This window comes from Acanthaster planci, linkage group LG01, assembly GCF_054643075.1.
Source record: "Acanthaster planci isolate LZ-2023a linkage group LG01, COTS_SCS, whole genome shotgun sequence".
Lineage (NCBI taxonomy): Eukaryota > Metazoa > Echinodermata > Asteroidea > Valvatida > Acanthasteridae > Acanthaster > Acanthaster planci.
In genome coordinates, this window is record NC_141777.1 from 3,031,718 (window position 1) to 3,047,157 (window position 15,440).

General features: G+C 41.2%; 1 protein-coding gene across 8 annotated transcripts in view; it reads right to left on the minus strand.

Annotated features, from left to right (window-relative positions):
- Positions 1 to 15,440, minus strand: part of ehbp1 (EH domain binding protein 1) — a 64,543-nt gene that overhangs the window by 18,541 nt on the left and 30,562 nt on the right. For all 8 annotated transcript variants that reach the window (XM_022225569.2, XM_022225568.2, XM_022225563.2 and 5 more), the window contains exons 9-16: positions 13,095 to 13,312; positions 8,248 to 8,521; positions 7,359 to 7,623; positions 6,571 to 6,737; positions 5,994 to 6,042; positions 4,636 to 5,295; positions 2,672 to 2,809; positions 1,816 to 1,948 (exon numbers count right to left, since the gene is read on the minus strand). In XM_022225569.2, coding sequence (XP_022081261.2) covers positions 1,816 to 1,948; positions 2,672 to 2,809; positions 4,636 to 5,295; positions 5,994 to 6,042; positions 6,571 to 6,737; positions 7,359 to 7,623; positions 8,248 to 8,521; positions 13,095 to 13,312 — 1,904 coding nt within the window. The remainder of the gene's footprint in view (positions 1 to 1,815; positions 1,949 to 2,671; positions 2,810 to 4,635; positions 5,296 to 5,993; positions 6,043 to 6,570; positions 6,738 to 7,358; positions 7,624 to 8,247; positions 8,522 to 13,094; positions 13,313 to 15,440) is intronic.

The window sequence follows — 15,440 nt, forward strand, 5'->3', positions numbered from 1 at the left end:
CATTGCCACTGGGTTTCTAGAGTTTGTTTGAGGAAGTATTCAGAGCACAACCCCTTAAAAAAAGAGGAAGGGGAAAAAAAGTGCTCCGGTCTTTTCTTTGCTCCTTCAGATAAAAATCAAAACGGAGAAATCAATATTGGTGGTGAGGTAATCCAATAGTGGGATTTGGCGCTCCATGATTGAGTGAACTGAACCCGAAGTAAAAAGATTGCGGAAAAATTGTGACAGTCTGTGCGCGGCAAAGGCAAGAAATGCACAGGATGAGATATAAAATAGGTTCTCCGTCTCAACTACGGTTCTGTACATGTAAAGGAATGATGGTCATTTCTCACATAATAAGAGTCGCTTTAAATTCACTAAAGGCCAGAAAGATTACCCGCTTGAGATACTTTTGAACCTTTTATCTTAAGAGTAAAAAACCCAAAGGGCTTTTTTTTATGTTGTTTAAGAATGGATTATGTTACTTTAAGTCCTCACTCGTGAACATTTATATGTTGACTTGACATTGTACATGTAGTATGGTTCAAGTCAGGATACATATATGTAAATCTAACAATACGGAAGAGGCAAAACCTCAAAAATATGAGAGAAATGTGGCTGCATTTATGAAAGTACTGATTTAAAATTAATAAAAAAGGCAATCTAACAGCACACACAAAATATTTAGAGAAGTGTCCAATGGATTACACATGCTTCCTACTTGTGAGCCTCAAAATAACCTGTCAAATATTGACGGGATTATTTAAGATATCTTTGGGAAGAACCTTGAAAACACTTTGGAGGAAGATAGGTATCGCTGCTTCAAAAACTGCACACCCAAACCTTCAAAGAAAAACTTCCAGTAACCTTTACTGCAACCAAATGGCATATATGTATATCTTAACACAAGCTTGGGAACAAGATAGTGGCAGAAGTAACGGATGTGAATGCAAAACTGCCGAGGAAAAATGGTTGAAACCAAACCACGGTGCCAATGGCTAACAATCTGCAATAAAACACAGTAACACTGAAAACAATCACATGGACTCTGACTAGTTTGACTAGCCAGAACATGTGTCTGCGCTTTTTTATTTGGCCACCAATCAGAACATTTACGGTAGATCTGAACATTGCGTAAGCATAGGAGAGATCATCACAAATACAAAATTTGACATAAGAACAGCATACGACAGTTTAAAACTTGGGTTATTCTACAATAACATCCCTACCCTATACTGGTCTTCTTGTATCAAGATTAAGTGTGTCCAACAAATATCTAAGTGAAGGTACCCAACTTGTAGCACATTTCTATGAATGAAACAAACGTCAGCATCTGCATATGATGGTGACAGAGTGTCCGTGCCTTGACCTGACTAACATTGCTTTTCCCCTCTTGCCATTCAGGGCTTGGTATGCACACAGAGTGCATTTACTGGTGGACCACAGTGCTTCAGATGACATGATCAATGACCCCTGACCTGTGTGGCAACTCCTTCCTGGAAAGTTCTTACATGTAAGTGTGACCCGTCATTCTGAACGTTTGACAATTCCTCTCCCCCACTGTTAATTTTCATACTTTGAAGTGATTCAAAGTAAGTTTTGGCAGACGCTTGTAATTGTTCCAGGTGATGAAAGTTGGGTCATTCGTGAGTACATGCAAGCTGGTAAGAAATTCCAGATAACAACTTATACATGCAATTTTTTGGCTTGTTTTTGGAGCGCTAGGTCGCTATCACCTCAATTTAAAGCTGCACTGATGAGAATCCTTTCTACAAGGACAATTTTTTTTTCTTTTTCATGAAAATGAAACCAACAAAACCCCCATGTAAAGCTTACCTTCCTGCTGGTCTTTGGCTGCTTGGGACATCTCTTCAATGCCTTCAATCTCCGGCTTGTTGATGCCTTGTCTGGCCTCTGCGATGAGCCGCCTCGCTCGCAGTCTCAACTCCTTCTGTCTCTCGTTCTCTTCCTGAATCAATGAGAGCAGTCAGTGTCATGCGTAATTCCTGACCTAATTGAGTCAATTTGGAGTCAACCCCCCCAAATAAAAAGAACAGCACACCTGGGATCTAGTAAACTACAAAATGCCAAACTTAAGGTGTATGTAAAATCAAATTGAGATTGGAGGATTAAGGACTCTTCAGGCCATAAAAAGTCATATCAAGCATCAAATTACTTTAAAAAGACGTCTTTTTGGGGAAAACAAAAATCAAACACACTTTGAATAAAATCTGCAATTTTCCTCTCAATGCAGATCCAGGCAATTATAATAAAAGTCTACTCACTGAGCAAAAACTACCGGTATTACAGGGGCAAAAACGCATAGAAGCAGGAAAAAGCAATGGGAATTGCATGAACACTTTAGCTGGTAATCCAATTTCAACCAGCGGGGATATTTCCAGCTTAGCTTGAAGAATCATTAAGTACTCCATGTAGTTCCAGGAAATTGGTACTCCGTACCTAAATTGGTATTCCATTCCTAAATTGGTACTCCATTCCTAAATTGGTACTCCGTTCCTAAATTGGTACTCCGTTCCTAAATTGGTACTCCGTTCCTAAATTGGTACTCCGTTCCTAAATTGGTATTCCCTTCCTAAATTGGTACTCCATTCCTAAATTGGTACTCCGTTCCTAAATTGGTACTCCGTTCCTAAATTGGTACTTGGTTCCTAAATTGGTACTCCATTCCTACCTCATTGGCTTCCTCCTTCTCATCAGCTTTCTCCTTGGCTGGCCTTCGAATGCTCTGCTTGGTGGCAGCATCTCGTCGTGCTTGGTCTAGGAGCTTCCTAGCTCTGGCTTTCAACTGTTCCTCCCTTGTTAGCTCTTTCTGTGACAGAAGGAGAGGGGGCATTTCAAAGCAGTTAACTAACTAGGAAGACTTGAAAATCAACACTTCAAATTCTGTTCCTGGTCTGTGTTTAAGTATGACAACAACTACAAAGCCAACATGTAAATTTATAGCAATTAACAGGTTTCTATAATTTAAATATTTGCACACAGGTACCCACCATGTCCATGGTTTCATTTTGAAACAAGTTCCGAAGCATTCAAGCAAGTTTTCAAAGTGTTCCAAAAAATTAACCCTAACAGTCCTCAATCCTTCACCTGTTGGAGGACTGAGGACTGTTAGGGTTAATGATGTGACCTTTTCCTTCAAATGGTACACACCAGCAGAAAATAGTCATTTGAAAAAACAAACCATGCATGAATGTCTCTTAATGTCTTATATTTGTTGTTTTAGTGAAATGCTGGAAAGTGTGAAAGCCAAGTTTCCAGAGTAAGTTTCCAGTTTTATTTTACATACCCGATGCACACATCCAGCAGAAAACTGTCTACTTGTAAATAGGTCAAAATCATGACCTTAACAAAAAATTCTGTTACACAACTCTACTCCTACAATGTACATGTACATGTAGAGTATTACCACAGAATATTTCTGAAGCTTCACAAACGAGCACGTACAGAGAACACGAGTACCTGACAAATGACATAAACTTTCTACCTACAACCAACAGTGAAAAAGTTGCCTGTCTTCTACACTGCATGCATACTCACACACAGAGCTGCCTGCATACCATGTACATGGACTGTATACTGCACTAGTACTTTTGTAAATGGAGCATTTGAAGTACACTCCCCAGGAAAGATAACACTAAGCTACAGGTATGTATTCCAACAGCACAAGTCCCGGACAGGTGGCTCTTTGGGAATGTGCATGGCAACTTCTGCTTTCAATACACGGGTCTTGTCCTTAAAGGCTAGAAATGCTTAAATGGCTAAGAATCTACACTCTTTTTCAACTACTACTGGTGTTGAGACAGCTCAGCAACTAGTACAAGTAATTATGAAAAAGTGTTTAGCATAAGCAGATAAAACTGCCTCCATGACAATGGTTCATGTTTGTCAACTGGATTTGGTCATCAAATATACATGTAATCTCCTCGGAGTTTTCTTTATTTATGACAAATCCCATTGCTTCTAAGAGTTTCTGGTACACTGTAGGTTTATCTCATAATACAGAATACAGGTAATCAACTTATACTAAATGGCCTACAGTACACAACAGTTTTGGGCACATCTCTCCAAATCTTGCCAAAGCTGCTTTCTTTCCCTTTAAACTATTCAAAATCCTCCTGAAAATAATGTGCTTTGTGACTCCCAACTTCTCACCTAAAACACACCAGGCTTCAAGTTTTTTCTTGAATCAAAACATAAGCCCTGCTCACGCCTATTCTAAGGATGGATGGCTGAAGTTTCTAAGACAAGTGTTTCTCCGACATAAACATGTAATTTGCGTTTTGTCAGGAGTCTAGTATGTGGCACTGGCTGACTATAAATCTGGGCCCAAGCGCGAGAAAAACCTCGCTTGATAAATCAGGTAACCAGCCAAAACTCCATGTATATTGTTTTGTATTTAGCTGGGTTTTTTTGGTTAGCACGCAAATTGTTTTCCTGCTTAAGCAAATTTTGTGCTTAAGCAGCTCTATGAAATTGGCCCCTGATAACTACGACAGCATTTTGGAGTTGTAACCCGACTACCACAACATCAAGCAGTATTAAATTTATGAGGGCCTCTTTAGTAAGCAGGACCAATGTCACCCTTAGAGAGACTGCTCTTCAATGCTCTACCAAGATTCTGGAAGGGGTTCTTACCATATCAATTTCTTCATCCTCCATCCCATCTTCGGATGCCTTTGTGCCATTTGCATCAACCCTGATTTCCTGCAACAATTCTGAGTCCATGCTACCCTGTCCTGAGTGGCCTTTGGGCTCGCTATCCAGTTCCTCCTCCTTATCGGTCACCGAGTCCGTTTCCTTGGAACTCTGCATTGTCCCGTTAGTCTCGGGGAGCTTCGGTTTATCATTGCCCAGGTCCTCCCCTTCTGACGAGTGCCGACTACCTGAAGAGGACCGGCGCCTGTTCAACTTGGTGGGGCTCTGGTTAACAGGGGTGGAGCTGCTGCCCGTCCCACTGGTGGGAGTGGAACCACCCGTGCCGTTCACCGTCACCGGTGTGTGGCCGTCCACCTCTTCCACCCGAGGGACCTTGTTGGGCTTGTCCCGGACGCTCAGGGCCTCCTGCTGGAACACGTCCTCGCTCAGCGCGGCGTCCGTACTGGACTTGCCCACCACGTAGGTGCTCTTCTTGGCCGTGTCGCCGATGCGCTGCAGCTCCATCTGCTGGCCCGTGAAGTGGGCCCGGATCTGGAAGAGGTAGGTCATGACGGCCAGCTTGTCCGGCACAGCCAGTAGGACCATGTCCTTGGGGTCCAGTAGCTTGGGGATGCCCATGGAGGCAGCAGCCTCGAAAGCCTGAAGGGAAAAACAAAGGAACATCAGTCAACAAAATGTTATCTGGAATCAGGAATATGTCAGTTTGAACAGTTAAGACCTCTATGAAAGTTGATTCTGTTTTTAGTTCAATTTCAAAAAGTGCTTTCAACTGTTGTTAGAGCGGGAAATACAGTTTTTCTTTTTCAATGGCTGACATCTTAACGGCAAAAAAAAAGATATCCCAGAACCAATAAGAGAGCTGTTGTGAGGAAAGTAAAATAATGTCAAAACAATACCATCACTGCATACTGTCTAGTGTTATTAAAACACTTTCTTCCGACATGTAACACTTCAGGACAGACTAGTAACTTGTATTCTCGGTCTATGAATAACTCCATGGGACCTTTATGCAATTCATTTGGCTCATGGACTAGGAGAGAAAATGCAAGTAAACTTTCCTTCCAACAACCACAGACAACAAACATCCCCAACTAGGGACTCAATCCACAGTTGGAGGTCTGTCTCCTTGGTAGCTGGGCTCCAAAGTCCTTTATACAATTTATGACTGAAGAAAATATCCCTGAAAAAGATACCCATACGAACTGACATAAGAGTCCTCGTTCCCTAAAGTAACAGGCAGATTATTCAGAAATGTTCACTGAGAAACTTCTTGTGAATGTCAGCGACAACAGGTTCTGGAGAATCAGTTACCATGGTGTGGGAAGAAATTCACATACCTTAGAGTTGTTTTCCTTGATGTCGTGAGGGGACAAAGACGAAAAATCACTACAGAAAAACAAAGACCAAAACAAAGAAAATAAAGGTCACATGAAGGAAGTATTTAAGGTTGTTTCAAGTGTTGATAACGGCCCGATGATTCATTCAAGTAATCAAACAATTCCATGTCGTCTTGTGGGTTCATACAGGCTGAGGAAGATTTGTAGATTAACACTTTGAAAAACACTGGGTCTTGTGGGGCTGAGTTTAAAAGTGTACATGGAGGCTAACATTATCAAAGTAAAGGAAAAAGATCAAACATGAATACAGTTATAACGGAAACTTCTTTTGCCTAAATACCTGCAAGGGTCTAAGCCTTACACGCATATTGTATGAGTGGGAAATGAAACTTTACTGATGATACACCATCATGGATTCTCTAAGTCCAAAAGACTTGCCTTTTCAGGAGCAAGATGCCTTAAAACTAAACCATGTATTACTGCAAGTTATTCATCAAAACCTCTGAGATACAGCCAAAAAAAGAGGAAATGTTATGCATGTTGAATGAGTTTTCAAGGTCGTACAGAAGATACATACATGAGCTCTGGTCGGAATTTATGGATGAGGGCACAAAATGCTAGGCCATTCCGCCACGATGTGGTCAGGTTGGTCACCCTGACTCCCCGATAGCCTTTCGTGTTCTCTCTGCACCACTCCAAGAGCTCCTGGCTGGGCGTGTTCTTGTTTGTCTTCTTTGGACTTAGCTGAAAGGAATGAGATCATCAACATTTTAGCCCTCAACGGGGAAGACAAACCATAAGAGAGGGCAAAATTGGGCAAAAGTAGACACTGGCAGACACAGCTAATGACTAAAGAGACAATGCTAGTTGGAAGAGTAGGGAGGAGAGACCCCTTTATCCTTGCACCTTTTGTGATACATAACATAAATTTTTACAGCTGGGTTTTGTAAAAGTTTTGGCCTGCGTCTTGCTAACATTTTGAAACCACTTTTCCAAAACAATAACACTATGTTCTTATCCAATCGAAAATCTTGAAATACAGAGTAAACACGAATTTCTTATTCACAAAAGGTAGTAAAAATTGTTCCTTCACAGAAAGACTTGAAATAGTGCTAAGGCTAATTGGAAGATTGCCTTGCTTTACTGAACTAAAATTTTACAGCTTTACAGATGTACTCAATATCAACTGTTTTAGGAACATAGTAAAAGCAGCCAAAACTTTAAGAATCTGACACTGTGCAGCTGGCATGTAAGACAAATTTAGCAAGAGTAATGTATCCTGGAAGTAACCCCTGAATAAAAAGGCAAAATGAGAACGTTTTGACCTTCTAAAGTCCTGCTTATTTAGCTGCAGGCTGCACTTACCACGTTGGGGTTCACCGTCTTTACAACAGGGGCTGGCCTACTGGCCTCCTGTTCTTCCCTCACCGGTACCTCGGCTTTCACCGGCGGCCCAACTTTCTTGAACTCCATGACATTGGTGCGGGGCGTTTCAGCATCCGTCGCCGTGGTGTTGTTGTTCTGGAGAGCTTGGCTTTGGAACAGCTGGGCAAGGGGATTGGGCTGGGTGGAGGAGGGGGGCGCTGGGGCTTTCCGCTTCCGGTAACGGCTTCCTTCCGTCGGGGAATTCCTGGAGGAGAGGATTCCAAACAAGGGTTATAAAAAGATGCCAACTTCTAGGAATTTAATTAGTTCAAGTCCTACAGAACAGGGCTTATCAATATTTCCAGTACTTCTGAGAGCCATTGTGGTTGATTTTGGCAATCAAAAGCTTAATGCCAAAGGAATCTGTAACTTGTTTACACCATGATTTACCCATTTGAAACAAGAGCAAAAAGCAGGTTATAAAAGACTTGACAAAGCTTTATTTAAACTGAGTCCTTGTATGTTGGGAGAGTGTTCTGTCAAAGAGAACCAGTTGCTTTGGAAAAAGTTGCAGTCAAGTCAATTAGAAGTGAGCCTAAAGGCAAGTTAAGGTAACGAAGCATGGAGAAATTATTAAGGTTCATTTGAATTTATAGCTCATTACTAGACTTGAGACTGGTGTATAGGTGAGTAATTTGTGAGAACTTGACAGCAACTCTCTCCGTGTGAGCATAAGGGTAAGCGAACTTTGGCAAACGGTGTCAACTGTTAAAATATCCTAAAATCTGCAGACACAAGTCAGAGAATTGTTCACAGCTTGATCCTGAAAAAGTAGAAGCCAAATGAACGAAGTTAACCCGAGCTTGGATGATGGAATTTTGAGACTCACTCATCGGAGTCTCCCGGTTCCCCCTGCGCCTCGTCAAACGTGTTGTTCTCCTCCGGCGTGATCTGGGGAATGACACTTCCCCGGGCACTCAGGGGCTCCTTAGCATTGAAGCTCTGGCGGGACGACTGGCCGGATTGAAACGACTGACTGGTGGTGGTGAAGCTGAGGTCTGGGTCTGGATCTGCCTCGTCAAAGGGGTTGGCCGGATCACTGGAGAAGGACACATCGTCGCTCTGACTGTGTCGCTTGCTACTCCCGCACTTCTTGAAAGGGTCTACGGGTCAAAATCCAACGAGTTTGTTAGTGTTCACTAATACGACTGGTAACTAGACTCCTGAGGGTGGATTTCTCTCGATCTTGATGAAGGATCACAACTTACATTTCTCTGTACAGCCTATGGCCGTGTCCGAAACGGGCTTCCAGAGCTACGGCTAGGTCTATTGTCCCTGCGTCTCCACGCATTTCCATTGGAGCGAAGACCTAGACTTAGCTCTAGACAAGAGATTCGGATGCAGCCTTTTAATTCAAATTACCACATGAAAACATTGATGAAATAGGCCAGACATGTCGGAAAATCCTCATTCATATGTTGAAATGCTTAATATGATAACATATCATAACGTCAGATTTGTTTCTAACCATTCAATATGAATGGCATGCATTCACAGCATGCACATACAGTACATGTGCATGTATGTATCTACAATGAAGTATCTATGAGTGTGCTGGGTTCGAATCCCGCCAAGTCAGACGCAGTGTTTAAAGACTGGTGCATGACAGCATCATTCCCATTTCTTGTGTCCCTGAGATCACAGTCGCAAAACTCTGTCACACTTCCATGTAAAACATCTTGCTTTCTTATTAGTGGAGTGTTTAATTTAGCATTCAAGCAAAGTCCTCACACCTTACTTTTTTCCATGTACCCTGCTAAACTTCAAAATTTGAAACACCGACTCTGGCTCACGAGCAAAACTTTCCATCACAAATGTTACTAGAATCACAATGCCACGTTATTCTCCCCATCGGCATTAAAAAAAAACCTTGTTTCTCAGCTGAAGACAAACTGGTGGATTTTTAAAATCTACTTTGCTCGTACTTTAAATGTACCGAGGAGTCATCCATGAGTTCTGATGTGCATACATGGTCAAATAATTTTTGGACAAAAAAACATAAAGGCAAAATACGCGAGGACAAAGAAGCAGTGGGGATGAGAAATTAATACATTTCATAATTAGTAATGAAATAAAAGCAGACCTGACAAGAAGTTGGTCTAAAATTGTAACACCTGTATTGGAACATGATGGTATTAGACTTAGAACACTACTGCAGCAGAATTGGACTGAAATTCAATTATCTCACACATTTTACATGTATTTGAGTGAATTTTAATTTCCAAAAATGTTGTGTCGTGCCGCACTCATACAATGCTTTTCCCCACCAAGAGAAAACATGCTTGGAAGTTGAAAGAAGTAAACAAACAAAATTTGGGGGGTATTTTGAAGTTTCCGATCAAGTTCACTAGATTTAGTTTCATCTAGCTCCCTCCTCCCCCAAAAGAAATTCCCCCCCCCCATTTGTATTAAAGGACAGTGAGAGGAAGATCACTGGGAACAACTACAAATGTCAAATGAACCCTGTCATGAAAAGTTTTATAAATGTACACAGATCTAAGAGCAGTAACGAAACCTTCCTTAAAAGGATCTGTCGCGCTCAAACCCGTGTTACAGATTTGAACCAGGTTCAGCCTGCCACAGATCCTGTCCACTAATTACTGCTGATGCAGCGTGAATCATAGTTTGCGTTTGGGTATAACAGTTCGCCCCTCGCAACCCGAAGATCTTTTCATTTCCTTCGGCTGGACAGATTAGCCTATTGATCAGGAGCCTGTAGCTGTGGTATTATAACCAAAGCTGAAGGGGGGGCTCAAAAACTGAACACTCTCAAATCTGCCAATTTGGCTTTCCTGGGTCTGGGCCCTTCACGTGAGAGGTCTTGCTGGAGCTTTGTGGCTCGTCAGGGAGAAAAATGGGGATGGGCGGAAGGGAAGACAATTGTCACTTGGCTTCCACATATGGCACAGAAAGTTTTTTCTGGGGAAGACCGTTCAGCGAAAGGGATTTATCATTGAGGGCAAACAAAAGAGAATCTCTGGTGAAGAAACAAAGAAGGAATCCATCTTTTCTGCTACCATTGTGACAGTGGATGTACCCCTTGTTAAGTCGGTGCGGGTGAATACCGATCCTTTGTGTGCCCGGCCCAAAATCTGGAGAAAATCCAACAATGGGAAGGCCTGGGGTGCGTTACATAAGTTCTCCTTTGCCTCCCCCCCCTCTTCTTTTGATTCACTTGATGGATGAAAGCGCCCCGAGACATGTTCTCTCCTTCTTGGAGCACTTCCAAGGGTTTTTTTTCCTCCTGAAAAGGCATACTCGGTAATTGCGACAGAAGTAGGCATTAACCATAGAGAAAGTTTGGGTGGATCACAAGCAGGGGCCGAACACTGGTGGCGAGAATTAATTAGAAATCAAAAAAAGAAAACCCTCAATGGCCACTAATCATTGTGTCCTTCAAACCCGACTCATTTGTAGTAGATTTGTGAGCAGGATGACACTCTACAACCCCCCCTACCCAAACCGTCCTTTTCAGAAATGTACCAGCTGCAAAATGCACGCTAGTGTTACAACAAACCAGCATTTCCATACTCTCCATAGCTTACAGAACTTTCTCCTTGCTACACGGCTGCAGTTTTTGCCTACAGCTAACTGCCATTACAAAAGTCAGTTCCACATACAAGTGGTAAGTTGATCATGCTGTTACCAACCTCATTATTAATCATAATTCCCCCCACAAAAGGCAGTTTTACCAAAAAATGAAAATGTCACAGAACCACCAAATTTCCACTGTTGCATAGAATGGCCAAACATAATTCTCAGTGTTAAACAACCTACAGGGAAGACGGTTATTAGATCACAAAATTGTTCATACAACTGTAAATGAAACTATGCCTCATTTTAATTCAATTAAAGGGACAAATGTGCAATTTGCAGCAAATGCTGTGGCCAACCAAGGAGAAAACTTTCTCCAAGCTTTGGTCACCCATTCAATCAATACATATACTTGGCAAAAGAAAAAGGCCTACTTGACTTTTCACTTCATCTGGAGCTGGATAAAAAGTCTTTTGAGATTTTCTTCATTTTCACTCATCATTCAACATTTACATGCATCAAGAGACCAATCTATTCCACATGATAAACAATAAATAATGACAACAAACATTTTTTCACTATTAGAAAAACAAACAAACAAACAAACAAACAAACTGATCTATCTACATTTGAGCTGGCCCTTTTTTTAGGCAAACCAACTGAATTCATCATTTTAATAGTCAAGATGAAATTACCAAATCAAATTATTTCCAAGGAAACAGCATTTCCATACAAAAACTCCCACAGCAGAAAAATTACATGCAAATATGAATTGTACCCATCTCCCCTCCTCCCCAAGAAACTCAAAAGGCAGCAATGGTAACACCACCAAAATACATGTATGTTGTATTTTGTCCACGGCAATTAAGGAAGCAGAAAAGCACCTGCACTGGTATTTAAGGCAGATGCAAATATAGGAACTTACAGTCATAACACAGTACAGGACAGAGCAACCACAGAGGATTAAATTGCTTCATAAAAGAAACAAAGAGCAGATATTGCTTCAGGAAAAGCAAAGACATGTTCCGTTTTCTCATATTTTGTTGCAGAATATAGAGGATTTTCAAATTGATTCTTCTGCCTTTGATGAGACTCTTATCTGATCTTCCTATTTATTGAGCAGGGCAAATGACATTTTAATTTTTATCAACATTACATGTAAATCATTTGAGTTGGTTAAATATTGTTTCCAGTTACAAGATTCAGTACAGCCGTACCATCCTCAACTAGTGAAGATTACACGGTCCCTATATATCAAACGAAAGCAATTCACTTCTCCTCCAATCAGATCCCTCCAGAAGAGGTTGGCAGATACAGTTTCTCTTTCTGTCCGTTTCTAGGTATGATGTCAGACTTCAGGAATGTGGTTTCTTAAGTCGGTTTAAGGTACAGGCTTTATCCTGATTAAGACTTGAAGGGTCTTCTCAGATAGTTTCTTTGCCAGGGGAGATTATAAATATCAGCATTGAAAGCTGCTTAATCAAATACCGAAACTATCGAAACCCGATACAATACATCTTACAGAACATCATTGTGAATTTTGGTATGAGGGGGGGAATTAGACACCTTCTGCTGAAGACACAGTCTACTTGAAGTTCTCAGTGAACACCATCCCATTGGGCAAGGCGACCAGTCTAGTTTGCACAGGTGCACCCAGGTGTAAGGTCTTCTGTGCAGTGCTACGCTGTGCCACGCAGATAGCGGCAAAACACTGCCACATTGTAAGTATTCCTGATGATGGCTTGTGTCTGATCAATCAGTCTATTTTTTTTACATGCACAACATGCACAAAATCTCAGCGCAATGTCAAATAAGTTCAAAGCTGTCAAATTATAAAAAAACACAGAAATACAAGAGACATCAAACTAACACTTCAAAGGCTGGAATTAAGGACAAAAAAAGTGAGTTTAACCAGGGCCTTGAATGTCTAGCTGACTTGCTCAGCTTGAAACACTGGCCGCATGGGTATTTGCTAGGAGTTCTGCCTACATGACAGAAACCACAATCAAAAAGGCACCACATCCACAATAAGGATGTTCATGTAGCCAAGTAGCCTCCAACAGCTCTGAGTGAACTTCCCATAGTGGGCCTGAAAATCTCAAATGGAGTGAAAACTTCCCGAGAAACCAATGGAAAGCTCACCATCATCGACCTCTGCGAATGCCTCTTCTGACAGGCAGAAAGGGTCTTCCTCGTCCTCATTCAGGAGCTCCAGCTTGTAGTGGCTGGCCAGCTCTGAGATCTTGGCCGAGGTAAGTTCCCGGTCAAACTCTTCATCTTCATCATCGAAATCGTCCAGGTCAGCGATGTCGGGCTGCTGGTAGGACAGGATGGAGGCCAGACTCTGCATGTCATCATCACTGTACAAAGAATATGAGGAGCCAGTGCATTAGAATACAAGGGATTGAAAAACAATAAACTCCCACGAAGATTGGACAAATTCCACTGGGCCTATTAGAAATGTAACCTGGAAAACTCAACCTGAACGCTATGATGAATGCCTCCACAATCGGCACAGTGCCAACCTCATGAAGTAAAAATGGTTGGATAACTCCTCCATCCTACAAAATCTTCCAAAACCTCCTGGTGGATTTTGAAGGATGTGGGAGTTTTAACATATTTGGTTGGACAAAATAGCTGCCCTGAGGCTGAAGTAGGATTTGACACCAGCGACCTTCCAATAGTGCCAATGTCATACCTACCAAGCTCTCCTGCCCTACGCTGCCTCTCTCAATAGGCCTAATGCCGAACTGTGTTAGGACATCCCTAGAATCATTTGCTACAATGTAAGCCCAACGGTTATTATTTATATCAAGGATGTAATGAATATTGCACGTACACACGACTGTTGAAAATATACTCTTTATTAAGCCAACCCCCAACTACAAGTCTTACATGAGTTTTTGTCCATCCACTAGATAGGTGAGAGGACGGCTGACATGGTAAATTTTAACATGAATGTACATTGTTCAAATTATCAAACTAATCGGCTTGTACCAAAACTATTCAATTGGGACGATTCTATTACCACACATGTTATGTTTGTTGATAAATGAAAAATGATCATACATGTACATGTAGGAACATGTCGTTTTAACTCTCAAATAGTCTTGATAAAAACTAAAGAATTTCTTAATTCAAGTTCAGAGAACATAACCACAGATATTTTAAATGGCAAAATGTGTTAACTGTGATCTCAACCATCAAAAGTTCCATACATATGAAAAAGAAATGTTTGAATGACATTTAACTAGCCTGAATCAAATATGGATTTGCACCAGGGAGATGTAAATTAATACACTGAGTATACAGTGTTAAAAATACACGTCGGGCGGGGGAAAAAAATCCAAAATTAACTAGTCTGAAATTAGGGGGGAAAACTTCATCCCAAAATGTGTTAAAATTCAGAAGACAATTAAGAAAACCATTTGTCATTACTTTTGTAATCCTGATAATTCTTGTTGTGTCAGTGATTTTCAACACTTTTCAATTGTCATATAAAATCATTTAAATGAAAATAAGTTCTGGTTGTAAACTTTTCATTCATATCAATATTTATGTACCAAAAACACAGGAGAGAGAAGTACACATAAAATGCACAGCAACAAGCTTGTCCTAAGAATACATATAATTCAAACATTTCTGCAAGCAACTGCATGAGGACTTAGTTCCCGGTATCCTTGCGTATGACGCATCATTACAATGTACAGCCTTCCCTGGTCCCAATCCCCTCCATTGTATTCATTTTGTAGCACAGTCCCATGAATGGCCCAAGTAAGTTAAATAGAAATGCTCATGTTCCAACGATTCTTTTCTCTCCCTCTAGACCACTGGTTCTAAGGGTTCTAAGCTGTTAAGTAATGACAAGGTCATCTATGTACAAACCCAGCTCAAATCGTGGGGGATTTGAGCGGTTGGCACGCGGCAAGGGCTTTTTTCGGCGTTGTCTTGGGGATGCACTTTTGGCGGGCAGACACAAAGCGCTCTTGTCCCTGGGCGGCTGACCCCAAGGACAGCTCCTAGGTCGCCCAACAATGGACATTAAAAGAACGACCACTTGATTGGTGGATCATTGTGACAATTAAACCCTGACAAAGTGTCCCACTAGAATTTTTTCCTATTGCCACCATTTTGAAAAAAATTATGTTTGAGGAAATCAGAGACATTTTCAAACTTCTCTGAAGAATTTCTAAACATGAACTCCAAAAGACTGGGGCATCAGATGTAATTTCTCAATCCCAATTGCTTAAAAATTAACACAAAAATATAAAAAAGATAAAAATAAATTGAAAACTAATGTAGAGAGATGAAAAATGTTTCAACCCACGATTTTTTTTACAATAATGGAATGTGTTTCTTTAACCCTAACCCCCTAGGGTGTATGTCAAATCATATTGAAATCGGAGGATGTGGGACTGTTAGGGTTATTTTGCTGATAGGCAGTAAAGGTATAAACATCAAGGAGAAAACTTCAAAGGAAAGTGGTTC